General features: G+C 37.9%; 3 protein-coding genes across 3 annotated transcripts; 2 read left to right on the top strand and 1 right to left on the bottom strand.

Moving 5' to 3' along the window:
• Positions 1-3,833: 3,833 nt before the first annotated feature.
• On the bottom strand, positions 3,834-6,598 carry LOC125858800 (uncharacterized). The gene is made up of 7 exons (XM_049538597.1): positions 6,356-6,598; positions 5,916-6,274; positions 5,103-5,355; positions 4,836-4,994; positions 4,599-4,736; positions 4,306-4,492; positions 3,834-4,180 (listed from the first exon to the last, which is right to left on the bottom strand). The coding sequence occupies exons 1-7, from the start codon at positions 6,596-6,598 to the stop codon at positions 3,834-3,836; spliced, it is 1,686 nt and encodes a 561-aa protein (XP_049394554.1).
• Positions 6,599-20,270: 13,672 nt separating this feature from the next.
• Positions 20,271-22,570, top strand: LOC125858799 (uncharacterized). Its single transcript, XM_049538596.1, has 3 exons — positions 20,271-20,561; positions 20,759-21,254; positions 21,375-22,570. The coding sequence occupies exons 1-3, from the start codon at positions 20,271-20,273 to the stop codon at positions 22,568-22,570; spliced, it is 1,983 nt and encodes a 660-aa protein (XP_049394553.1).
• Positions 22,571-26,374: 3,804 nt separating this feature from the next.
• LOC125858798 (uncharacterized) lies at positions 26,375-26,887 on the top strand. The gene has a single exon (XM_049538594.1). It carries the CDS (start codon positions 26,375-26,377, stop codon positions 26,885-26,887), a length of 513 nt encoding a protein of 170 aa, XP_049394551.1.
• Positions 26,888-27,114: the final 227 nt, after the last annotated feature.

Here is a 27,114-nt window from a genome sequence, read left to right as displayed (position 1 = left end):
ACGTCCTAAGAGTTTGGCACTCCTCTTTCGACTATGTCCCAGTTTGCTGCTAAGAAAAAGTTCCACGTTGTGCTGCATCCTTTTTGATGTCGTCCGCATCTGTGGTTTGTTTTGAGAATTTATCCTCTCGGATGCTCTCGACAAAGACTGAGATAAAACTCATTAACATAAAAATGCAATTCAAATGGAGAGATAGTGTTTTTTACCGTGTTGACACTTAGTTTTTCCCCTTGAACATTTGACGTTAACTTTATCGGGTTTGACGTAAAACAAATAAAGCTTGTGTCTCATATTTGTAATATAATCTTTAATGTACTCTTTCTTTGATGTTGAAATAATAAAATAGGCTGATGTATCATGTTGATAACTCTCATGACGTCGTCGTTGATGGTTCTCCTGATATTGTTCTAACAAATGAAAATGCAGCTGATGTTGGTTTTCTCGCGATGCATGTTTTCCTTCTTTGCGACATATGAATTCTTTCTCTTGCGCTGCATGATTTCCTTTTCTTGCTATGCATGACCTCCTTCTCTTGCTATGCATGACTTTATTTTCTTGCTATGCATGACCTTCTTTCTCTTGATGCATAAATCTCTTTCCCGCGATGCATGACATTTTCCCCGCAATGCAAGAATCTCTTTCTGCGATGCATGACATTTTTCCCACAATACATCACTTCCTTCTCCTGCGATGCATGATTCTTTCTCTTGCTATGCATAACTTCTCTGCGATGTATGACTTCTGTCTTTTGCTATGCATGACTCTTTCTCTTGCTATGCATGACTTATTTCTCTTGATGCCTCCCTGGGACCGAACGAAGGTAATGTTTCACCGAGCAACATAAGTGATCTTCTGATATCTTCTAGGTGGCGTTATCGTCCTAACCGACAATACAAATAGAAATGACCCTCCAAGTAATGGTATCATCTCATTTGACAATACAATATAAATGACTCTCCAGATAGTGGTATCGTCTCAATCGACAATATGATATGATTGAATCTTAGAGTAGTGACATCGTCTCATTCGACAAAGCAATATAAATAACCTTCAGGATAAGAATATTATCATATCTGATAATATAATGCAGATAAACGTCTTCCAGGTATTTTTAGTTGCTGGAAAATAACAATATTGCTCTCTTTGTGGTTCTCATTTGTTCCATCTGCGAACATAGTTGCAATGTTCATTATGAACCTTGCTTTGCTGAGAATTTGAATAAAATAATGTTACTCATATTCCCAACTCTTTGGTATGAGAAGCATAAAACGTTTCCTGCATCCACATAAAAATTATTAATTTTGGGGAAGCTTTTTGTCCTTTCGACTTCTTCGTATTCATTGAATGGAGGAATATAATGCTCTTGAGGCAAACTTAAAGACATTCATCTATAGAAAAATCGTTAGTTTAAAGTGAACTGATTTGTGTCGATTCCCTTGGTTGTCCGGTCCTTGTCTGGCTACCTTTGATTGATTTCTCCGATCTCCCGCCTATTGGTAGATAAGACAAATATTTTTATGCAAAATAATTGAAACATGAAAGAAAAGTTTTAAGGAAAATAGGCTTTCAAAAAGTAATATTTGGAAAAAGTCACTACCAAGTGTCATGTCACGTCAAGTTTAATGAACGTCTTTGAAGTTAATGTCTCGAGGTCTATTTGATTACTTGCTGGAAAGTATTCAAAGTTGTTCTAAATTGCCGATAAACCTTATTGAAATTTATGAGGTCATCCTAAAAAAATTCTGTCATAGTTAACTGTCTTGGCTTATCTCGAATTGTTAGTGAGTAAATCACAGAATTTTGGAGATTCTCTCAAAAATTCTGTCTCAATTGCAAATCTCAAAGTGACTTCAGTCTTGACTTGTTGGAGAGGTCTTCTTCTTGAGAATTTTTGAGTCCCTCTCAAATATTTTGTTCCAGTTTCTATTGTAAAGAAAAAATAGAAATCTTGCGGGAGATATGACCGAGCCGTTGTGGCACCTACATATCCTGTTGAGGTAGGAATCAGGTCAAACGTAGTTCCCCCTCTCGAGGATTAACAAAAATAAGAGAATTACAAGGAAACTGACCAAGGCCGACATAGGCCGCTTACGTATCTCATTTTTGAGAATTCAGGTCAGACGTAGTTCATTACAAAGGGATAAAATTTCAAACAAAGCGATTACAAGCGAATAGAACGATTACAAGGAAATGATAGAAACACAAACTGAAGCTTCACACATAATATCTCTTGACAACATCTGAGTTGATCGGTTTCGGCCATTCGGTGCCATCCATCTTCGACAGGACCATGGCACGTTCAGATAACACTTTGCGAACCATGTAGGTCCTTGCCAGTTTGGTGCAAATTTCCCTTTGTACTCATTCTGATGAAGGAAATGCGTTTAAGAACCAACTTGCCGATTTCAAATATCATGGCTCTTACTTTCTTATGGAAAGCACGAATCATTCTCTGTCAATACAGTTGTCCACGACAAACAACAATCATTCTCTTCTGATCAATCAATGTTAACAGATCAATCCTCTTGCGAACCCATTCAACATCATTCAATTCAGCTTCTTGAATGATTCTTAATGAAGGTATCTCAACTTCTGCAGGTATAACTGTTTCTGTTCCATATACTAGCAAATATGGAATAGCTCTAACTGATGTCCTGATAGTCATTCGGTAACCCAACAAAGCATACGGCAGCATTCATGCCAACCTCTGCGATTATCAATCATTTTCCTCAAAATCTTCTTTATGTTCTTGTTGGCGGCTTCTACAGCTCCATTCATTTGGGGACGATAGGCGGTTGAGTTTCGGTGAGTAATCTTGAATTGTTCACATATCTCTCTCATCAAGTGACTATTAAGATTTGCTCCATTATCAGTAATGATGGATTCTGGCACTCTAAACCTACATATCAAATTGCTGCGAACAAAATCAACTACAACCTTCTTGTCACCGACTTATATGAAGCTGCTTCCATTCACTTGGTGAAGTAGTCAATGACAACCAAAATGAATCTGTGTCCGTTAGAGGCGGTCGACTCTATGAGACCAATGACATCCATTCCCCACGCTATAAACGACCAAGGTGAACTCATAGCATTGAGTTCGTGAGGCGGCACCCGAATTAAATCACCATGCACTTGACATTTATGACATTTCTGCAGAAACTTGCAACAATCATGTTCCATAGTCATGCAAAAATAGCCGGCTCGAAGGATCTTCCTCACCAAAGTGAGCCCATTCATGTGAGTACCACAAATTTCGGCATGTATTCGTTCCAGAAGCTTTGCAGCTTCATTAGCATCAACACATTTGAGAAGACCTAAATCTGGTGTCCTCTTATAAAGGATTTCCCCACTTGCAAAGAAATTGAGGGCCATACGGCGTATCGACTTCTTCTGGTTGAACGTTGCATTCTCAGGATAAGTCCCGAGCTTTAAATACTTCTTGATGTTAAAATACCAAGGTAAACCGTCTGGTTCCACTTCAACATGTGAACAATAGATAGACTGCTCTTTTACCTCTATATCTACTAGATCAATATAAATTGTATCTGGATGTTTAATCATTGAGGCAATGGTGGCAAGAGTATCGGCCAACTCATTCTATGTCCTGGGAGTGTGCCTGAACTCAATCTTGCGAAATCTCTTACATAACTTCTGTATATACCGCACATACGGTGTGATCTTCGGATTCTTCACGGTCCATTCTCCTTGAACTTGATGAATCAGCAAATTTGAATCTCCAATAACCAACAACTCATAAATGTTCATATCAATTGCCATCTTCAGACCGATGATGCAATCTTCATATTCAGCCATATTGTTTGTGCAATCAAATCAGAGTTTAGCCACCATAGGATAATGTTGACCGGTTTCTGACACTAAGATCGCTCTGATACCTTTCTCTTGGTGATTTGCCGTTCCATCGAAGAATACTTTGTAACCAGGGTACGCTTCAGAAATATCTTCACCCACAAATGCTATTTCTTCATCGGGAAAATAAGTCTCAAGCGATTCATACTCTTCATCAACCGGATTCTCCGCAAGATGTTCAACCAAGGCTTGTGCTTTTATCATTTTCTGAGTCACATACACAATATCAAATTCACTCAAAAGCATTTGCCGTTTAGCCAACTTTTCAGTCGGCATTGCCTTCTGGAAAATATATACTTCAACGGGTCCATCTTAGAAATAAGGTATGTGGTATAGAAAGGCAAATAATGTCTCAACTTCTGAGCAATCCACGTCAAAGCACAACATGTTCTTTCTAAAAGAGTGTATCGAGCTTCATATGAAGTGAATTTCTTACTCAGGTAATAGATGACTCGCTCCTTCTTCCCAGTTTCGTAATGTTGACCAAGCACACATCCGAATGCATTATCCGAGACAGATAGATACAGTAACAATGGACTTCCTTCCCGTGGAGGAACTAACACCGGTAGATTGGACAAATAGTTCTTGATGGCATCAAAAGCAGTTTGATATTCTCCGGTACACTTGGTCAAGGAATTTTTTTAACAACTTAAATATAGGATCACACACCATGGTGGATTGGGCTATGAACCGACTGATGTAGTTCAACCTTCTCAGAAAACTCATCACCTCTTTCTTGGTCTTCGGAGGAGGTGATTCTTGAATCGCTTTGATCTTGGAAGGGTCAAGTTCAATGCCCCTTCTACTGACTGTAAATCCCAACAACTTGCCAGCTGGCACCCCAAAAGCACACTTGGCAGGATTTAACTTCAGATTGTATCGACGCAGACGATCAAATAACTTACTCAAGTGAGTCAAGTGATCCGAACTCTCGCGAGACTTGATTATGACATCATCTACTTATACCTCAATCTCTTTGTGAATCATATCGTGAAAGATGGTGGTCATAGCACTCATATAAGTAGCACCGATATTTTTGAGAACGAAAGGCATCACCCGATAATGATATACACCCCAAGGCGTAATGAAAGCTATCTTTTCTCCATCTTCTTCATCCATTAGGATCTGGTGATAACTCGCATAACAATCCACAAATGACTGCATCTCATGCTTAGCACAATTATCAATGAGAATATGAATGTTTGGCAATGGAAAATTATCTTTCGGGCTAGCTTTGTTGAGATCTCTGTAATCGATACAAATTCTAATCTTCCCATCTTTCTTGGCCACTGGAACAACATTGTCTAGCCAAGTTGGATACTGTGTCACTTCCACCACTTTAGACTCAATCTGCTTTGTAATCTCTTCTTTGATCTTCAAACTCAGCTCTGGCTTGAATTTCTGAGTTTTCTGCTTTACCAGACTAAAATCTGGATTGATCGGCAATTTATGAGACACCATGTTCGTACTTAGACCTGGCATATCCCTGTAAGACCAGGCAAATATGTCGATGTATTCTCTGAGCAGATGAACCAGGTCCCTTCTTTGAGTTTAAGTCAAATGGACGCTGATTCTTACTTCTTTAACACATTTATCATCTCCGAGATTCACAGTTTCTGTTTCTTCCAAATTCAACTTGTGTTGATTCTCAAATTGTCGAAACTCTTCGATAACTTGTTTAGGTACCTTATTTTCTTCTTCATATTCCTCGCACTCATCATCACCTGCCTCATTTTGTTCACTTGGTTCATGAAATGGCATGACATTGGCATGCTTTAAATTAATATTACTGAAATTATAATCAAACAAAGTTAGGAAAGTAAAATATAAAAAGATAAGTAAACAATTTTTTGATAAAAGAGGCTCTCACTTAGATTGAAAAACAAGAACAAACTTTGGCCACGGGCAAAGGACATTTTGCCTTTTTAAACATCACAAGGGAATTTAAAAACTTCAGACAAATAAAATTGCATAAAGGGTGGGTCTCGGTCCTCTTTCGGACTTCCACCAATTTTAAAAACAAACAAAAGCACATGTCTTTTCTACCTAGATGAGCGGGAAATCAGAAGTGGTGTAGAGGTCCAATTTTTCAATTGCTCAGGTTCTACATCACGGATGCCTGATGTCCCAACTTCCTCCTCGATGACCGCATCAATCTCCTCAGAAAGGACCCAAATTCCTTCCCCGAGACCACCATTGTTGACATATTCTCGTGCCGAGAATGACTGGTACAAATGAGGAAATGGCCTGGTTAATGCTTGATCAACACTCGTGTTCTTCGTCTCTGCTTCGTCATCCATTGGGATATATCCCAAACCAAACCTCGTTCCTCTGGCGAAAACTTGAATAGGTTTGATAATTCCTTGACAACGCTTCCCCAATCCGTGACCTGGTTCAAAACCATTCTGGAGCATGACAATAACAATCATCTTGTACATGGTAGACATAGGAGGCTATGGAGCCACGTCATCACCGGTGGCATTTACCAGCTCCACCATGTAAAAATCGCAATCTCGGGAGACCTCATCAACGATCGGCGCATACCTATCGGAGTGACTCCCCTCACCATGAATGACCCATTCCTCGTCCTTCCAAATAAATTTTATCTGTTTGTGAAGGGTAGAAGGCACGTCCCCAACCATGTGGATAAATGGTCTTCCCAGAAGTAGATTGTAGCTGGTATTGATGTCCAATACCTGAAACTCCACATTGAACTCTGCAAGACCCATCTGAATATCCAAGTTTACCGCCCCTATCGTGTCTCTCTACACTCCATCAAAAGCTCTCACATTGACCTGGTTTTGTTGAACCTCTCCCAAGTCAAATTTCAGCTGCTTGAGAGTTGAAGGCGGGCAGATGTTGAGCCCAGACCCATCGTCGACCAAAACATGATTTATGACCTTCTCTCGACACATAGTGGTGACATGCAGAGCTTTGTTGTGCATCTTGCCTTCAAAGGGCAACTCTTCGTTACTGAAACTGATGCGGTGTCCTCGAACAACTTGGTTTATCATGGCTGCAAGATTATCACTGTAGTGCCCACAGGAACATAAGTATCATCCAAATCCTTCGTTAACGCTTGCCTATGGAGTAGTGAACTCATCAACAAAGCCCATACAAAAATCTGAGTGGGCTTCTTCTCCAAATGCTTCAGAATTGAATAATCTTTCGACTGCATTTTTCTCCATAACTCCTCGGCCTCGGCTTCACTGATCGGCCTTTTTGTTTTGTCCTTCTTCTGCCTTCCTTGAGCCAACTCTTCCGGTGTGAAGCGCCGGCCGGATCTGCTCATACCCTGGGTAACAATCGTTTTAATCATAAACTTTGCTCAGGTAAAAGTTTCTCGTGGTACCAAGCCAACGACCTTCTCAGGTGTCAGAATCACAAACTCTTTCTTCTCTCTAATGCTCAACGAGGCTACAACCCTTTACAGTTCATCAGGAGCGATCGAAACTATTGCCTTTGTTATGCACCAATCATCAACTGTCTCTATCATATTGATTGTGATGCCTCTATGATTTGGTAAAGGATTACTATTGGCATTGGGCGCGACTGTCTGGAGAGTGACCACGCTCTGGTCAATCAGGTCATGGATATTATGCTTCAGGTTGATACAGTCCTCGGTATCATGTCCAACACTATTTGAGTGATATGCGCACCTCTGATTAGGTTTGTAAAACTTTGAGCTAGTGTTAACCGGCTTGGGCCCCACTGAGTGAATATATCCTACCGCATTTAATTGCTCGAATAGTTTTGTTCTACTTTCGATGAGTTGAGTGAAATTTCTAGCAGACTTCTTCTCAAATCTAGGATAGAGGGGATCGTAATTGCCTTGTTGAGGGGGAGGCATTTGACGATACTTTGGAGCGTTTGGATGGGGGGCTTGATATCTGGGATATGAGTTGGTTTGGTAATTTGGTTGTGGAGCTTTGTAGTTCGGGGTGGGGGGTTATTTTGGTAAAGTGGAGTTGGGGTTTGGTACATTGGGGGAAGAGTTTGGTAATTTGCCTGAACGTTGGCACAGTTAGGGGCGGTATTTTGGTAGTGATGAGATGGAGTCTGGCAAATTGGAGGGGGAGTTTGGTAGATAGTAGGGGTAGTTTGATAGCTAGGAGGGGGAGTATTTTGATAACTGGGAGGAGGGGTATTTTGATAACTGGTGGGATGGGTATTTTGGTAATCAGATTGTGCATAATAAGCCGGGCACGAACTCTTTGAAGGTCGAGAATGACCTTGGTATGATGAGGATTTCCTTGGGCTCTTCTTCCCTTCATAAGAGATAGAAGACACATCTTCTATTTTCTTCTTCAACAAACCCGAGGATCCGGGCGAGGCAGCAACAAGGGTAATCTTCTCGATTCTTAATCTATCTTCGATAGTCTCACCTACTTTCACTATCTCAGGAAACTTTGCTCTAACAAGCAACCTAATTCTATAATAATATTTGGACTCTTGAACCCGCACAAATACTTCAACAAATTCCTCTCAGATATAAAAGGTCGAACTCTAACTGCCTTCTTTCTCCATCTGTATGCAAATTCTCTATAACTTTCATTTGGTTTCTGCTTCATTTTTTCTAAGGAATAGCGATCAGGAATTGTTGGCGAATCATTCGATGAAGTCCTTAGCCAGAGCATTCCAGCTAGGCCACTGTCTTGTTTCATGAGATGTAAACAATTTTAGAGCCTCTCCACTCAAACTCCGGCTAAAAAGCCACATCAGTAAAGTTTCGTCTCTTCCAACTCCTATGAGCTGGTCACAGTAGGCCCTCAGGTGCGCTAAGGGGTTCCCTATTCCTCCGAAAACGTCAAACTTTGGCACCTTGAACCCTTTCGGGAGGTCCAAATTTGGATGAATGCATAAATCCTCATAACTCAAATCGGCGACTTTAGGAATACACTGTAACTCTTTCATGGCCTTTCAGATCTCTTCCTTCATATGCAGCTTGGCGGCCTCCTCCTTTGACCTCCATTCTCTCTCTCGCTCCCCATAGTAGTCAAGCTCAAAACCATTGGCATCATGCTCATTGGGGACCGGGATTTGGAAAGTGGCTTTCTGAGGTAGGGGCGGAGCAATGGAGGGACTTTGGGTATTTTAAGTGGCTTGGTAGTTTTGAGGGAAAGTTTGGGGGTTGGTATGTTGATTTTGGTGACGGAGGGAAGCTTGCGGGTGGTTAACATTTTGGTTTTGAGGGGGTGGACCAGTTTGGAGGTTGGCATTTTGGGGAGAAAATGGCACTTGGAGGTTTGTATTTTGAGGAGGGGGTGGTGTCTGATAAGAGGCGGAGGCATAATAGGGATTTTGGGTGGTTAGGTCGTTGATTGAGGGGTTATGAGCAGGACTGGAAAGTGGGTTTTGAGCATGTTCCGCACTTGAAGGAGGAAAGTGAAGTGGAGGCCTTCCATCTGCTGGAGCATTGAAAGCAAAAGTTAGATTAGGCAAATCTTGTCTTCTCTACATTTCGACCCTCATCTCGGTGATCTGTTGCATCAACTGCATGATCTACTCGTTCTGATCAGCGATGACGGGCTGAGCCACAACAACATCTATTAAGCCGGTATCCTCAACGTTATCGCCCATTGTTGACTTGCCCTTCCAAGAACTTTGACTGGGGAAGGAATCTGTAGGGCCTTTTGATCTTGTAAAATAAGGGTGTTCAGCCAGCTTATCAACACAGATCAGTTCTAACTACCTGTAGAGGAAAGCAACTTAAAGGCAAATAAGTTAGTTTTGGTTCAGGACAAACAATACAAAATATCACATAGAGGGCATATAAACACATAAGAGTTGCTTCGTTTGAGAACATGTTAACCCACGAATAACGAGGACTGGTTTTGAACAAGCAGAAATTTGCTTATTTTATTTCGGGGCTAGTGACTCAGAAAGGTTAAATTTCGTTGAGCTAAGGTCTTCTTGCTGCATCTCTCGACATCTATTGATGTGAATTTAGTGTTTCCTTGTAGAATGAAATGGGGAAAAGAAAATTTTAAAAAGATAGGGGCCGGGTCTTGAAAGGCTGCCTACGTATCTCCATTGGAGAATTCAAGCCCTACATAGTTCGAATACAAAGGAAATTTTCATTTTCATTCATTCATTTATGGTGATTACAAAGAAAGTAAAAAACAGACAATAAAGCTCCTAAAAGATAAAACGTGCCTCTATCAAAGCCATTCTTCTTTCGATTGTCGCATTAATCACGGGGGGTAAACTCATATTCTTCGAGGGCGATTTTCTCATTTCCTTATTTCCACCGTCCCTGGAAAGGAGGCCTATAGACAATTTCCTCCTCAGGTTCTTCTTCAACAACTTTTGATTCAGTGTCTTCGGGGACAGGGACTGCGTTATCCAAGAGAGGGTATTCTTCGCGTAGCCTCTGAAGCCTTATGGCTATACTATCTTTGAAGCCACCGTATCCCTTCCGTATAGCGGTTGGCTCTTCATTCACGATAGTGTGTCTTGTCATCTTTGCCGCCAACTCCTCGTCTAGTACCGCATTTGCGGTTCGTATGACCGCGGTGGCGATCACCACTTCTATTCTCCTTTCTCTGGTTTCTTGGATCTCCTGTCTGAGCCGCTGCAATTCTATCCTCAAATCCTCCTCAGTTAGCTCTATATTGATACTCTTGCCTCTTTCCATCTTAGCTGCGATTTTACCTTTCATGAGATGATAGAGTAATGTCTTAGGATTTAGTAGTAGGATTTTATTTCTAACTGAGAAACTCAAGACTCGTGGAATTTTGATCGGACATTTTGGGGTAGTGACTTGTATTCAGTATTGTAGAGATTTTCCCAATATTTTTTGAAAAAAAGTGGACTAAAATATCATCATTCAAAACAACAATATCACATAAATAGTTAAAGCACACAAACGGCTAACACGAGTCCTAAACAAGTAGGGGGCCTTTTGTGCCAAGGGTAGGCCTAGCGTATTTGAAAGATGTATGTGTAGAATTGAACTATTTTGTTACCCCAAAGCAAATTTCGCATATATAAAATGATGTTCAAAAAGTGAAAATAAGTAGGAGAAGTAGGGAATAAACGAGAAACACAAAAGGAAAGGCCCACGTAGGGGTCATTTGAAAAGAGTATTGAAACACAAGAAAGGAAAGCCCACGCAAGGGCAAATAACAACAAGTACATGTAGAAAAACCCACGCAGGGGCGAAGTCCACTAAGATGTCCCCGATGGCCCTGCTTCTAATCTGCTCCTCTTGTTCTGTGCCCTGAAATGCTGAAGCCTATATTGAATCATTAACAAGTATCCGTCGCTCCGGCAGCCTTTCTCTTCCAAGTCTTCAAGACATATTCCACTTTTTTTTTTATCTGCAATCCATAAATTGAGCTCTCCCAAATCGCTTCTCAAGCTTTCTAATTCTCGAGTTACACTCTCGAGGGCATATTTATCCTCTTCTTGCTTTCGAAGGAATTGATTGTACATTTTCTGAGCTTCCCTTTTTACCTCCCTTAATTCTATCAAAGCTTTAAACTCTTTGTCCTCCACACTGCGATAAATGTATGGGACTGGAAAGGAGATACCTTGCAGACTATCTTTCAACCAAGCCTTGTAAGTTTCATCATACCCAGCGTTGAACCAATCCGCGGCAATGGTGTCATTGTTCATTCGGAGTGCCTTTTTCCATTCCTTCAGCATCTATGAAACTTCAAGCACTCTATCGTCCCTGATGTCGAACACATAAATACGGTAGTATTCATTTGGAGGCGTAGTTTGTCTTCTCCTAAACTGCCTCAGGACCCGAATGGGTGCATACGGGCGGATACCTCGAATACCTGGTAGAGGAAGCACTAGTTGTCTGTAGCCCCGAACTATGACATCTTTTGAGATGAAGCGATCGAACGTCCACTGAATATCTTCTTCTCTCAGCTTGGAGAAAATCTGAGCCCATCTTCCTCTAGTCTTCATATTTTCTAAATCTGTCCAAAACAACATATCTTTCAAATCCTTAAGAGCATTATTATCATCGAGGGTGTGGTCGTTGAGTCCCGGTGCCCTTCGTTAAGTGGCTCATTATCCACCATTGAAGGAGGAGATTACAGCCCTGAAAGTAGCGATGTGCTTCCTTATATCTTCCCAAAGCATGGTATATGTCAGACAGGATGACAGGCTCGATGGGATAATACTTCACTTGCCCTTGGTTCAGATGCCCGTGGAATAGAGTGTGTGCAAACATTATTACCCGGGTGTTGATGCTGAGGCTCGGGCCTTGGTATATGTCGGACAGTAATCTTTTCTTAATCCGAGCCAATTTATAATATCCTTGAGAGTAAGCTTGTTAAGGATTAAGACGTTTTCCTATTTTCTCACTCTTCTTTCAAGCCCTGTACCGACTGTGTCTATTCCGTCCCGAATTTCCTCAATTGTCGGGGTGATTTCCATGGTTCCAAATCGAAACACCATTTTCTCGTTGTCCCAATAACCCATGCGGAATTCAATCAGCTCGGGCCACCCAACCATATTAATGAGTTCTGTTAAGGCCCCTACATATTTGTTGAGGTCCCTTTTGTGAAACGTATTGAGGTCGTTGTACCACATCTTGCGCAAAACTGAGGCTTCTACCACCATGTCGAATTTAGGAAATTGATCCATACCTACGAAATAAAACCCAGTTAATATTCCCCCCTAATAGGTAACAATCATGTTTCCACACATACATCTTTCAAATGTCAAATAATATGATATGTCGTTAGGTCGTGGACCTTGGACATGATTTTTGGCGGTTTTACTAATGAACTTAATACGACTTGGGTATTAAGATGTCTTAGGCTAATGCTTAAATTTAGATTTGGTTTAGCTCTACTCTAGGTTGAGTAGAATTGGTTTAGAAATGACGGTTACCCGAGTCGGACAAACAACATGGTGAAGATTAATAAACGAGTTGGATGACTACAAGCCAGCTATTCATTTATCACTTCCAAAAAATTTGACTTGTGTTTTTTTTTTAAGGACAGCCATGGTAAGCCACGTAACTGCCTTTTTTCCTAATGCAATCTATCTACCGTTTGACAGAATTAGATGCCATGAATGTCACAATTCAATATATACGATAAATAAAACAAGTAGAGAGTAAAAATACAGCCAAATAAATTAATCTTAAAATTAGAATCATTCAAGTCCTCAGCAGAGTCGTCATTCTATTTTATTAAGAAAATATATTTAGACTGGTTTTAAGAGTCGCCACCTAATTTTTAAAGGGAAATTAAGAAAATTGATATTTTCAAAAGATTAAAACAGAAATCTGTTGAAAATATTTGAAGGGGATTCGGGGTTCATATTAGAATTTCAGAAAGGGTTTGGAAGCACCTAAAATGCCCGTTAATATGCGGTTATTCGGTAATTAACTATTTGGCTAATTTTCATTTGACTTAATTTGAAATGAACAATTTTATAGTTAGGACCATTTTAAGGGAGAAAAAAAAAAGAAAACTATTGAAATATTATCTAAGTGAATTATTTTTGTAAAATTATTTATTTATTTATTTTTAAGTCAAGTAAAAAATGAATAATTTAGTTAAGTGATTAATTCAAAATGGGTGCCTTTTGAGGATTTGAATTTTTTAAAAACCTTAAGATTAATAGCAGATGATAACAAGTAAGCAAACACAGTAAAATAAGAGAGATAGACTTGGGCCCAAATCTGGTTTTCATGTCCGCCCAGTATTTGGGCCCATTTGAGTCACCTGCACCTGTCCTAAATTAACATAAAAAAAATATATTTTTATCTTTGGGCCTTAGACCCAATTCTTTCACATGTCCTAAACTTCTAACAATAATAATAATAATGACTAAATGGGCTTAGTCCCAACAAATAACAAAATACAATTTTTTTATAAAGATTAGGCCTTTGGCCCAATCTTTTCAATCTTTCGATCTATCGCATATTCTTTCAACTCCGAGACCTGTTCGTCGATTTTTACAACTGACAGACTCAAATAAACTAAAATTGGTCCTCTGTGGCCCAAGGGAAATGCAAGAATAAAGTCCGTGGGGACTTGAGCAGATTTCACATGTAAAACAAATAAATGACGGAATTAGTATTTAAAGGAGAAAATAAAGTGATAGAAAATGTTAGCCCATACTTATCTTCATTAGCAAAATAACCATTTAAAAGAAAAGGATGAAGACTTGGTATTTCAGATCATAAATAATGGACAGTAAAGGAGAATGAACCACAATATGAACTAGAAACAAGATTTAGAGACAAACCAATTTTCGAGGAACAAGCAATGAAAGAAACTAATAGACTAAATTCAGACCTTTAAATTAAACCCAACTATAACCGTTACATGCCACTCCAAAGGGAAACCAAGCAAACTTCATGAAATCGAAGCCAAGTAGGGACAAAGATCATATGTCATATGTGAACACCTAATTTTTTACCAAAACATAAAAATTTTACACCCAATTTTAATACTTAAATATTATTATTTCAGTAGGGTTACATTTAAAATAAATGAAAAAATAAATAAATTGAAAATTACAACAAATTATAAGCTCACTTTATGATTAAAGTTTAATAAAGAAAGCTTGTGAATTTAATGTATTTGTTTTAATCTTCTAACTTTTAACTAGTCTAAAAAGTAATAATAATAGTACATATTATGAAAAGGTAGATAAAAAAAAAAAGTCCTAAAAATTTCAAATTACCTTACCTTTATCCTAATTACCCCCAACTTCCTTAAGTTATTTCCTAAAAATCCTCCTCCCATTAAGTTTATTTTATTTTTTATTCTATGTATTTATTTATTTTTCCTCTTGCACGATCTTTTCTCACTTTTTTTACATGTTTCTTTTTTTTTATTATTATTTTTTGTTTCTTTCTTTTCTCTTCGTTCTTTTTTTTATATTTTTTATTAGTATTATTTTTTTTATTAAATTGTTTGTTAATAGTATATTACTATTTTATTTTATTCCCTTATCTCAACTCTAAAATTCTCAACTAGATTTCAAACTAAATTCCCCACTCTTTCACGTTCCTTTAAGTTAGCACCAAACTCACACCTAAAATATTATAAAAACACACTCATTACAGAGGCAGACACACATACACAGAGAGAAAAAAAAATTAGAGCAAAAGCAAAGAGAAGAAAAGTGAGTTATTCTTTTGAGAATTAAGTCTAGAGTTAAGAGGTTTTGTTCGGGGTTCCAAGTTTGTGGATCTTAAAGTTAGCCTTGCTAAACTTTAGAAATCTGTAGATTTTTACGTTGTTCTTCATTGTTTAGTCAAAAAAAATAATTTGAAGGTGCGTTCTTGCCTTAGCCTATTTATATTATTTTATTTTGAATTGTTTTCATGTAAACTATATGTTTAATCTTTTTTGTAGAATTATGAAAAAAAAAAAACATGTATCCCATTAATTTCTCAATTTTTTCTTGAACAATGTTCGAAGTTTTTTGTTTTAGCTTCATGTTTTTTTTCCCCGTAATTTAAGAAGAAATAAGTGTGTTTTGTTTGTAATAATTAGATATTAATTTCATATATTTAATCGCATGTTCATTACTTAAATTGATTATTAATCGATGTGATTAGAAGATAATAGTTTAATTTAATTGATTAGTGATCCTGAAAAGTTTTTTTTTTGTGGAATATGCTTTAGTCTTTTTAATATATTAAAAATAATTTGTCTTTATAATAAGTGTTAAGATGATTATCGCTTTAATTCGAATTATTAAGATATATAATTAAGAGGATATATGAATATAATGAATAATTAGGAAAACTAATTTTTAAAAAAATGAGAAAACATAAAAAAAAAGAACAAACGTGAATATAAAAGAATAATAATAAAAAAATGATAAAGAAAGAAGAGAAAATAAGAAGTGAAGAAAAAAAAATAAAAAAAATAAAAAGAAGAAGAAACCGAATGTCAAAAAAAAAATAATTAAAATACGAAAAATAAAGGATAAAGTAAAAGAAACAAAAAAAAATAAAAAATTAAGAACAGGCAGAATGAAAAAAAATAAAAATAAAAACATAAATTAACAAAAAAATATAAAAAAGGAAAAAAAAAGTAAGGAAAAAACGTGCAAAGAAAACAAAAATTTTCAAAAAAATTAAAAATAAAAAGGAAAAATCTTCCTAAAAATAGTCATAATCTATTTATAATTTTTTGCTAAAACTAATTTCAAATCACATAAAATTTTATTTCTATTCTAAATCTAACTAAAAAATACAATCCTACCCAAATTCTAATTTCTAGCAATTAGATACCTACATATTTTCTATCCATAATAAAAAATAAAAAAAAATACAAATACATGAAAAAAAAAAAGGAGAAGAAAAGAAATTACAGGACATTTCAAGATTTGTAAATATCTATCTCTTAACTTTATTTTATTATTATGTTTAAATAAATTTATGTGCATATTTTTAATTAATGAAAATATATTAATGAAATAAAGTAGTCTTAAATAGGTTTAAAATATATCAAAGAAAGAGGGTAAATAATATTTTTATTAAATTAATAATATAATATTCAAAAAAAATTAATTTAAGTCATATAAATAGTTAATAAAGCGATCGTGCTAGAACCACGGGATTCGAGGGTGCCTAACACCTTTCCCTTGGTCAACAGAATTTCTTACACGAATTTTTAGTTCGCAGACCAATAAAAATAAAAAATCAAATTTCCTTTTGATTAGGGGTTTAAATAATAAAGTGACTTGAAACACCAAAACTCAATTCCAAGTGGCGATTCTGGATAATAAAATAATCTCTTTTCAAAATGTCAATTTAATTGGAGAAATATTTTTTCTTTTAAAACACATTTAAATAAATTTTGAGGAAAAATAAAGGGTGTGACAGATGGCGACTCCGCTGGGGAGTAATCAAAATTCGAGCTTGTAAATATTGACTTGTGTATGACTTTATTTATTTATTTCTTCATTTATGTTTTGGATATTGTATTTGTTAGCTGAATGTGCTAATTGTTTATTTTTTTACTATTTTAATATTATTTGAATTGCATTATAACTCTCTTTTCTCCGAAAACAACCTAGGCTTCCCCTAAAGAAGGTCAATAAAAGTCGTTTTTTGAAAGAATGACCACTTTGGGCATTTTGAGTCATTTTTCATATTTTTTTTAACTACTCCGAAAAATGATTTCGAATTATCAAAATTTCATAAGTTAAATTTGGTTTTAATTCGCGAGTTTCTTTTCCTAACCAGGTAATCATGAGATCTATGAGATGTGATAACAAACCAAGGAATGAATCAGTCGAAATGGTTAATGATCCCCCAAAGTTCATGATAACGGATAAAACCCCACCACTACTCATGGCTTGGTGGAACGATATGTATGAGTTTAGGCGAACTGAGATATTCAAACATCTTGGTTTCCTCACAAATATCATGAGATTTAGTCCTGACAGCGATTTGATCGAGGCTTTGATCCCTTTTGGGGATTCTACAAGCAATGTGTTTCGCTTTAGCGATTTTGAGTTGATGCCTACATTGGAGGAGTTGGGTAGTTTTACAGGGTTAGGCAAGGATCTCCGAAGCAAACCACTCATAGCCCCAAGAAGCGTCAGCGGGAACAAATTTTTAGAACAAATGCACATCATCTATCCTCATAAAAAGTGTTTCGATAATGGGTTGATTTCCTTGGAATTTCTATACTCAAGATATGGAAAGAAAGAAGGATTTTCAGATTACGGAAAGCAACTTAAAAATGGGCAACACCCTCCCTACTTGGGAAAAGCATAGACAAGAAGCATTCATGGTGGCCTTTTTGGGAACCATGGTTTTTCCTAGGAGGGATAAAAAATTAGTATTCGTCTATCGGGAATAGTTGTTGTTATGATGAAGAAAAAGAAATTCACTATCTTGCCAATAATGTTGACTGACATTTATCGTGCTTTGACTAAATGTAAGGAATGGGAAGACTTTTCTGAAGGTTGCAATATTCTATGGCAAATGTGGTTTTCGGAGAACTTGTATCGCCGTCGTTTTGCGACAGATTTCAAATCTGAATGGACGAATTATATTTTGAGCCACCCAGATAGGATGAAGGAATTAGTAGACAAATTGTCAAAAGGTGTCAAAGCGTGGAGACATTATCTTCTTAAATTAACTGCATCTGATATTACATGGAACTATCATTGGTTCCCTGCGAGTGAGGTAATTGTTATGTCTTCCTATCGTCCATTCTTTGTTCTGACAGGCCTTCGAGAATTCCAACAATACATACCCCTTTGAGTGCTACGCCAACTAGGACAAAGACAAATCTTACCTAGGGCCAAGGATACACAGAGTTTTGTATGGGAGGTGTCGTCTGAAGATCGAGAATCAGAAGCTCAAAAGATTTGGGGTGGCAGTCGAACTTTAAGCTCGAAAGCTATGGTAGATGATCGTGTTGAAGGAGAAGTAGACCCCTCATACATCCATTGGTTCTTTGATCAACCCCCACTCAAAGTAATGCCCGAAGGATCAGCGCTAGAACTCAGAGATCGAGAAAAGAAAATTGAAGTCAGAATCAAGCAAGCTTGACTCGAGTTGGAAAGAAATTACATGTCTACTCTGGATATCCTCAGTAATGATCTAAAGAATGCTAGAGAAGAGTTGGCTCAGGGTGATGCAATATTCAAAGAGAGAGTTAGGTTGATTCAGAAAAAGGCTGAAAAGGAACATCAATCCGCCATTCAAACCTTACATAAGGATTTGGGCATTGTCACAGGCGCTATGGAGCAACAAGAGGAGGAGTATAAAAACAAAGACCCTCTTAATGCATACACATGCTAGACTACAAAATCAGTTAAAATCTTTGATGGGACGAGAAACAGACATAGCAAAGCGTTTCACATAGTATTAAGCAGAAGTCGCGATCGAGAGAAACCAATGGATGGAGGAGCGTGAAGAACCTCATAATCAAATCGAAGAGCTTCAGACACATGAATAGGATTTGACCCACACGGTTGGTACTACTCAAGAATAGTTGCAGAATTGTCACGAGAATATGGAGAAGGCCAAAGGACAAGTGCTTCAACTGACAGAGAGCTTGATTGATGTTTATGGTGGTTATCTACATCGGAGTGATGAGAGCCTGGGTTGACATGCGCGTGCACTGGCCCCATATCTGCCAAAAGCTTTGTTCAAGGTTTACTCTAGCCTAGGGGGCAATTGATGATCGAGAAATATTGGAGAAGAATTTTTTTTTATTATTATTATTTCTTTTATTTTCATTTTTTGTCGAAGTTTGTTTCAATCTTTAAGTACTTTGATGTTTTGGTTATTTATTTTAAGAACATTTTGATTTGAATGATGTCTTCATATAAATAAATGTCGTGTTTTCTTTTTTTTAATAATTCTTCTTCACGAACTACGTAATGATCTGATTCATGTTCAACATGATACGTAGGCAACCTTTAACAAGTTCGATCAAAATGCGTTCAAAATATTCAGATGCGTAAAGTATGAGACTAAAAGACATAAGCAAGTCGTCCAAAGCCGGGATGAAACATAAAAGTCTTCCAAAACTCATTGTAGAAATAGGAATAATTTAGGTGCATAACATACAACGTGTGATTAATATTGCAAAGTGTTGAATCCTAACACATTTGTTTTTATATATAAGAGAGAAAGAGTTTAAATGTGGTTGGTTTGTGAAGAAAGTTGGCATCTTATCAATATAACACAAAATCAAAAGAAAAGGTAAAAATGACACGCAAAGACGGAACAGAGTCGGGAAATGACGAAGCCCAAAATCAAATGGTTGCACAAGAGTCAGTATCTGTAGAAGAGGTAAAAATATTGAGACAACAGATGGCCGAAATGTATGAAGCTTGGATGAATGGGCAGGCTCCCCCACCTTCAATTCGGGAATACCTGAATGCGAATATGTCATTCCCCATTCAAGTCTCAACAGGTGACCCGATTTATCCACCTGGATTTGGACCCTACGTTAATACATCTAATACTGCTGGAACTTCCTCGGTACACCCATTGAATCCACCCATGATGAATAATCCACTCTTCATACCAACTGTGCAAACTAATGCAATTACTCAACCAACACTAGTACAAAAATCCAATGATGATCATATACCCAAAGATCAATATGGCCAAGGTGAGGCCCCTAAATTGACTTTCAAAATTCCTGATTCTTACCACCACACTCATCAATACAGTTCCCCCGTCGAGGTTGAAAAAACCATTAAGGACGAGGAACATGAAGAAATTGCAAGAAAAATGAGGAGTTTGGAGCAAAACATAAGGAATATGCAAGGGCTGGGAGGACACAAAAGTGTCTTGTTCAAGGACTTATGCATGTTTCCAGATGTTCACTTGCCTATAGGGTTCAAAACTCCAAAGTTTGNCATCAATACAGTTCCCCCGTCGAGGTTGAAAAAACCATTAAGGACGAGGAACATGAAGAAATTGCAAGAAAAATGAGGAGTTTGGAGCAAAACATAAGGAATATGCAAGGGCTGGGAGGACACAAAAGTGTCTTGTTCAAGGACTTATGCATGTTTCCAGATGTTCACTTGCCTATAGGGTTCAAAACTCCAAAGTTTGATAAGTATAATGGTCATGGCGATCCAGTGGCTCATTTGAAAAGATTTTGTAATCAGCTAAGGGGAGCCGAAGGAAAAGAAGAACTTCTTATGGCTTACTTTGGAGACAGTCTAACGAGTGTAGCCTCAGAATGGTTTATCGATCAAGATATTTCTCGATGGCATGTCTGGATGACATGGCGCAAGATTTTGTCCAACAATTCCAATACAATATCGATATCGTTCTGGATCGCAGTTCCCTAGCTAATATGAAGAAAAAATCGTCTGAAAGCTTTAGGGAATATGTCATAAGATAGAGGGAGCAGGCGGCTAGAGTCAAACCGCCAATGAAAGACTATGAATTGATTGATGTTTTTCTCCAGGCACAAGAACCTGACTACTTTCATTACCTTCTCGCTGCAATGGGAAAACCTTTCATCGAAGCAATTAAGATCGGAGAAATGGTAGAGAATGGCATAAAATCGGGTAAAATTGTAAGCCAGACAATCATTAGAGCTACCACACAAGCAATACAAAGCGGGTCAGGTAATTTTGTAAATCGAAACAAGAAGGAAGAAGGGTCCATGATGACGTCTGGATCGAGAGGTGTTCAAATGGGCATGAACCGCCCTTATGTTCTAGTCCAACAAGAACAATCTAATTCTCCTCAACATTATTACCCATCCCAATATGCAGTTCTCAACACTCAAGAATATGTCCGACCTCCTCAGCGCCAACAATGGCGGGCACCTGCCCCACAAGGTTCTCGCCCCCAACAACAAAATTTTCAGGCACCCCATAATCCACGTCCCCGGATGGATTATACAAGAGAACAAGGTCGGAAAGAAAACTTTACCCCAATTGGAGAGTCATATACGAGTTTGTTGCAAAAATTAGTACAATTAAGATTGGTTGAACCTGTCAATCCCTAGTTTGTCAATCTGAATGCAAGAGGCTTTGATCCAACTGTTATATGTGAGTATCACGCTAACACTCCAGGTCATAGCACAAAGAATTGTTGGACTCTAAAAAGAGTCATTGAGAAGTTGATTGAGGATAAGGTAATTGAGATACGCAATGAGGAGGCTCCAAATGTCATTAATAACCCACTCCCTGCTCACAATAAGGAGCATGTTGTGGGGATGGTAGACATTTATGAAGATTGTGATCTAACATGTAGAATAAAAATGGAAAGCAGGGATTCAAAAGAAGAGTCGAGTATGGTTTTAGAACCCATACAAAAGGCACTGATAATTGTAAATGGTGCAAGTTCAAATTTTGGAGACTCGAGAAAACTAGTGTTGTATGTCCCTGGAGCTGTAAAAAGAAGAGAAGTACCGTTGAATGGACCAAAATTATACATTCATGGTAAGCTTCGAACATTTAGTCAAAATCAAGAAAGTGTGAAAGAGCCAATTGTGATACAAATTGCAACGCAACTTCCGATGACAAACACCAAGACCGTTCCATGGAACTACAACAAAGTCATTGTTACCCACAAGGGAAATGAGATTATTGAAGAAACAAATGAAACAAGAGGATTAACTCGTTCTAGGAGGTGTTATGCTCCAGAAGAATTAAGAAGAGACAAACAAGCCAAAGAAAATCAGTTGCCAATTAAAAAACCTATCACTGAGGAGGAGGCTGAAGAGTTCTTGAAAAAAATGAAAGCTCAAGATTATTTTGTTATTGATCAATTGAGGAAAACACCCTCTCAGATATCCTTATTGTCATTACTCATACATTCTAAAGAGCATCGTGAAGTTTTGACCAGAATCTTGAATGAGACACATATCTCAGAAAGTATCACGGTGGGTCACTTGGAAAAGATGGCCAACCGAATATTTGAGGTAAATAGAATCACTTTCACTGATGATGAATTGCCTTGGGAAGGATCTGGGCATAATAAGGCATTACATTTAACCGTGAAATGTGAAGAACACTATGTGAAGAGGGTCATGGTCGATGGAGGATCAAGTGTAGACATATGCCCTCTTTCTACTCTACAAAGGTTGAAAATCAACACGGATAGAATTCGTACTAACAATATCTGTGTGCGCACATTTGATGGCGCAAAACGGGACACACTTGGTGAAATATACTTAACTGTTACAATTGGACCAGTGGAGTTGGGAATCACTTTCAAAGTAATAGACATTGACACTTCTTGCAATCTACTTTTGGGTAGGCCATAGATCCACCTGGCTAGAGCTGTGCCGTCTACTCTGCACCAAGTGGTCAAGTTTGAGCATGATAAACTGGAAATCATTGTCCATGGTGAAGATGATCTCCCAATCACCCGAGATCCTTCAATACCATGCATTGAGGCCAAAAGAGGTTGTGAATCCCTCAACTATCAGGCTTTTGAGATTATAACAGTCAATCAATTTTTGGTAGGGAAGCCTATACACAACCTCATCTATCATCTGCTTCAGTCATGGTGGTGTCCTAGATGGTACAAAACGGCTATGAACCTGGAAAGGGACTAGGGTTGTCTTTGCAAGGAATGGTAGATCCCATCAATCCGATGGGTAATCAAGAGACATTCGGTTTGGGTTTCAATCCAACTAGATTTGATAGAAAATGGGCAAAATATCGTAAAAGAAATGTTTGGAATTTGTTGAAGCCAATCCCTCATATTGCTCAATCTTTCGTTAAATTTTGAGGTGAACCGAGTCCAGACTTCTCTATCCAGAATGATGTGGAAGAAATATGTCAAGGTATCAAGGAAATATTTTATGACGTAAACATGACTCAGATGGGTAAAGGCACTAGTCATATGGATGTGCAATTCATCGGCCCGAATGTCCAGCTCAACAACTGGAAAGCCACTCCTCTCCCTACAAGGAGGGAGTCTTGGTAGTTTATTTTGTTGCTTTTAATTTATTTATTTGGATTATTCTCAGAGTTGTAATTCAAACCTTCAAGTTGTCTCATTTTGGTGTTAACCCTTCTATCATTTCTCATTTAACGCAATGAAGTTCTAGTTTCACAATCATCTTCTCTGTTCTTACTCTTTTTAATATATGTCCTCTTATTTTTCATTTCAGTTACGTTAATGTCGACTTTAATAATATGACATGCATGCGAAGTTTACAGTTAGATCCTAAAAAGTTGTCTGATCTCGAAACAATGAATCCAAAGTTTGACGAATATAATGAAGATGAAGCTTACGAAGAAATAAAAAAGGGATTGGATCAATTTGAAAATAAGCCTAAACCTAATTTAAGTGAAACTGAGGCGGTTAATTTAGGAACTCCTGAAGAACTGAGAGAAATAAAGATAAGTATTCATGTTGATCAGAACATTCGAGATGGCATAATTCAAGTTTTATTTGAATACAAAGATATCTTCGCGTGGTCCTACGATGACATGTCGGGTTTAAGTGCTGATTTAGTAGTTCACAAACTTCCAATACATCTTGATTTTTCACCTGTCCAGCAAAAGCAGAGAAAGTTTAAAACAGACATGAGCGATAAAATTAAAGAGGAAATCATGAAGCAACTGACTGCAAATGTGATCAGAGTTGTCCAATACACTACCTGGTTGGCTAATGTTGTGCCAGTGCCAAAGAAAGATGGAAAGATCAGAGTTTGTGTTGATTACAGAGATTTAAACAAAGCAAGTCCAAAGGACAATTTTTCATTACCCAACATTCACATCCTGGTTGATAATTGTGTCAAACACGAGATTCAATCTTTTGTGGACTATTACGCCAGATATCACCAAATTCTCATGGATGAAGAAGATGCAGAAAAAACTGCTTTCACCACCCCATGGGGTACATATTGTTATAGAGTCATGTCATTCGGTCTGAAGAATGTGGGAGCAACCTACATGAGAGCTATGACTACCATATTCCATGACATGATGCATAAAGAAGTTGAGGTATATGTCGATGATGTCATCATTAAATCTAGAATGCAAGTGGACCATGTGCGTGATCTAAGAAAATTCTTCGAAAGATTGAGAAAGTACAACCTCAAGCTTAATCCAGCTAAATGTGCATTTGGAGTGCCATCTAGCAAACTTTTGGGTTTTATAGTTAGTCAAAGAAGCATTGAATTGGACCCCTCTAAGATAAAGTCCATTCGAGAATTGCCACATCCAAAAACCAAAACTGAAGTCATGAGTTTTCTGGAAAGGTTAAACTATATCAGCAGGTTCATTGCTCAACTCACCGCCACATGTGAGCCGATATTCAAGTTGTTGAAAAAGGACGCTGCTATCAAATGGACAAGTGAGTGTCAGGAGGCTTTTGACAAAATTAAGGAATATTTAGTAAACCCTCCGGTATTGGTCCCACCAGAACCTGGTAGGCCGTTATTCTTATATCTTTCAGTGATGGATAATTCATTTGGTTGCGTTTTAGGACAACATGACATTACGGGAAAAAAGGAACAAGCCATTTATTATTTGAGCAAAAAGTTCACAAGCTATGAGGCAAAGTATACTCTGTTAGAAAAGACTTGTTGCGCTTTGACTTGGGTTGCCCAAAAATTGAAACACTATCTTTTGTCCTACACGACCTATCTTATATCTCGAATGGATCCTTTGAAATATATTTTTCAAAAATCCATGCCAACAGGTAGGTTGGTAAAATGGCAGATTTTGCTTACGGAATTTGATATTATTTATGTCACTCCCACTGCCATGAAAGCACAAGCGTTGGCCGATCATTTGGCAGAGAATTCGGTCGATGACGAATACGAGCCCTTAAGGACAGACTTCCCTGATGAAGAAATCAACTCTATTGAGGAAGAAATTTCTAATGATGGTCACGTGTGGAAATTATATTTTGATGAGGCTGTCAACAAAAATGGAGTAGGAATTGGGGCAGTTCTTATCTCACCAAACGAATGTCATTATCCTGCCACAGCACAACTTCGATTCTTTTCTACCAACAACACAACAGAATACGAAGCTTGCATCATGGGTTTGAATATGGCAATAAATCTGGATGTGCAGGAGTTGGTGGTTTTAAGGGATTCCGATTTGCTCATTCGACAAGCTCGAGGCGAATGGGAGACTCGAGACATTAAACTCATGCCGTACAAACAATGTTTAGAAAACCTCATCAAAAGATTCAAGTCCATTGAATTCAGGTACATTCCCAGGTTTCACAATGAGTTAGCTGATGCTTTGGCCACCCTAGCCTCGATGCTTCAATACCCGGGTAATACATATATTGACCCGTTGGAAATCCAAGTTAGGGATCAACATGGTTATTGCAATATAATTGAAGTTGAGCCAGACGGTGAGCCCTGGTATCATTACATTAAATGGTTTTTAAAAGCTAAAGAATATCCAATACATGATGATACAGATAAAAAAAGAACTATTAGGCGACTCACCAATGGGTTCTTCTTGAGTGGCGATATCTTATATAAAAGGACTCCAGATTTGAATCTATTACGATGTGTGAATATTCAAGAAGCAGAAACAATTATGAATGAGGTGCATTCAGGGGTTTATGGCCCTCACATGAATGGTTATGTTCTAGCAAAAAAGATTATCCGGGTAGGGTACTATTGGTTAACCATGAAGCGAGATTGCTTCCGATTTGTACGCATGTGCCATCAGTGCCAAATTCATAGCGACTTAATTCACTCACCCCCTTTAGAGTTGCACCCTATGTCTGCTCCGTGGCCTTTTGTGGCTTGGGGAATGGACATTATTGGGCCGATTGAGCCGAAAGCATCTAATGGGCATCAGTTTATTTTAGTTGCCATCGACTACTTTACCAAATGAGTGGAAGCTGTCACATTCAAATCAGTCACCAAGAAAGCAGTGGTGGACTTTGTTCATTCAAACATCATATGTCGTTTCGGCATACCAAAAATCATTATTACAGACAATGCAACGAATCTCAACAGCCACCTGATGAAGGAAGTTTGTGAGCAATTTAAAATGTTCATCGTCATTCAACCCCTTATCGACCCAAAGCAAATGGGGCTGTTGAAGCGGCAAATATAAACATCAAGAAGGTTCTTAGAAAAATGGTGCAAGGATCTAGGCAGTGGCATGAAAAACTACCATTTGCTCTCTTGGGATACCGCATGACTATTTGTACGTCAATCGGTACAACTCCTTACTTATTTGTTTACGGTACTGAGGCTGTCATATCCGCAGAAGTTGAAATCCCTTCTCTTCGAATCATTGTCGAAGCAGAAATTGAGTACACGAAATGTGTTAAATCAAGGTTAGAACAATTAGCACTGATAAACGAAAAACGGTTGACATCAATTTGCTTTGGTCAATTATATCAGCAGAGGATGGCTCGAGCTTATAACAAGAAGGTACGCCCAAGAAATTTTGAAGTCGGTCAACTTGTTAAGAAACGCATCCTTCCCCATCAAGACGAGGCCAAAGGAAAGTTTGCCCCAAATTGGCAAGGCCCTTATGTTATTAAAAAAGTGCTATCAAAAGGAGCATTGCAACTAGCAGATATGGAGGAAAAGGCAATCGACACAATTGTTAACGCAGATTCGATCAAAAGATACTACGTTTAACACTTTTTGCTATGACACTCTCATGATTGACATTCTCAAGATAAGAGGATAAAAATGTATCCTCTTTTATTTCAAACACCACTTGTCTGGTGCAAAAAAAAAAGTTTCATTGAACTACGTTCGACCTGATTCCTAAGAGGATACGTAGGCAACCCTTCATTCGGGTTCGGTCTAATCACTAAATAAAACAATAATCATATTCTTCAATTCTCCAAGGGTTGAGACAT

Source organism: Solanum stenotomum, chromosome 3 (genome assembly GCF_019186545.1).
Source record: "Solanum stenotomum isolate F172 chromosome 3, ASM1918654v1, whole genome shotgun sequence".
NCBI lineage: Eukaryota > Viridiplantae > Streptophyta > Magnoliopsida > Solanales > Solanaceae > Solanum > Solanum stenotomum.
Note: the sequence above shows the minus strand (reverse complement) of the source record. Positions and strands in the feature narration are given on the sequence as shown.

Bases quoted from the DNA above. Each gene is read 5' to 3' on its own strand.
- LOC125858800 (XM_049538597.1), bottom strand. From the start codon at position 6,598: ATGGGTCTTGCAGAGTTCAATGTGGAGTTTCAGGTATTGGACATCAAT. The intron at 5,356-5,915 runs GTAGAAAAGACA...CTGGTCTTACAG, and splicing joins CTGATTTCCCGCTCATCTAG to GGATATGCCAGGTCTAAGTA. The intron at 4,493-4,598 runs GTGATGAGTTTT...TCCTTGACCAAG, and splicing joins CTCCGAAGACCAAGAAAGAG to TGTACCGGAGAATATCAAAC.
- LOC125858799 (XM_049538596.1), top strand. From the start codon at position 20,271: ATGAGGAGTTTGGAGCAAAACATAAGGAATATGCAAGGGCTGGGAGGA. The intron at 20,562-20,758 runs GTCTGGATGACA...GTTTTTCTCCAG, and splicing joins AAGATATTTCTCGATGGCAT to GCACAAGAACCTGACTACTT. The intron at 21,255-21,374 runs GTTTGTTGCAAA...CTAACACTCCAG, and splicing joins AATTGGAGAGTCATATACGA to GTCATAGCACAAAGAATTGT.
- LOC125858798 (XM_049538594.1), top strand. From the start codon at position 26,375: ATGGTGCAAGGATCTAGGCAGTGGCATGAAAAACTACCATTTGCTCTC.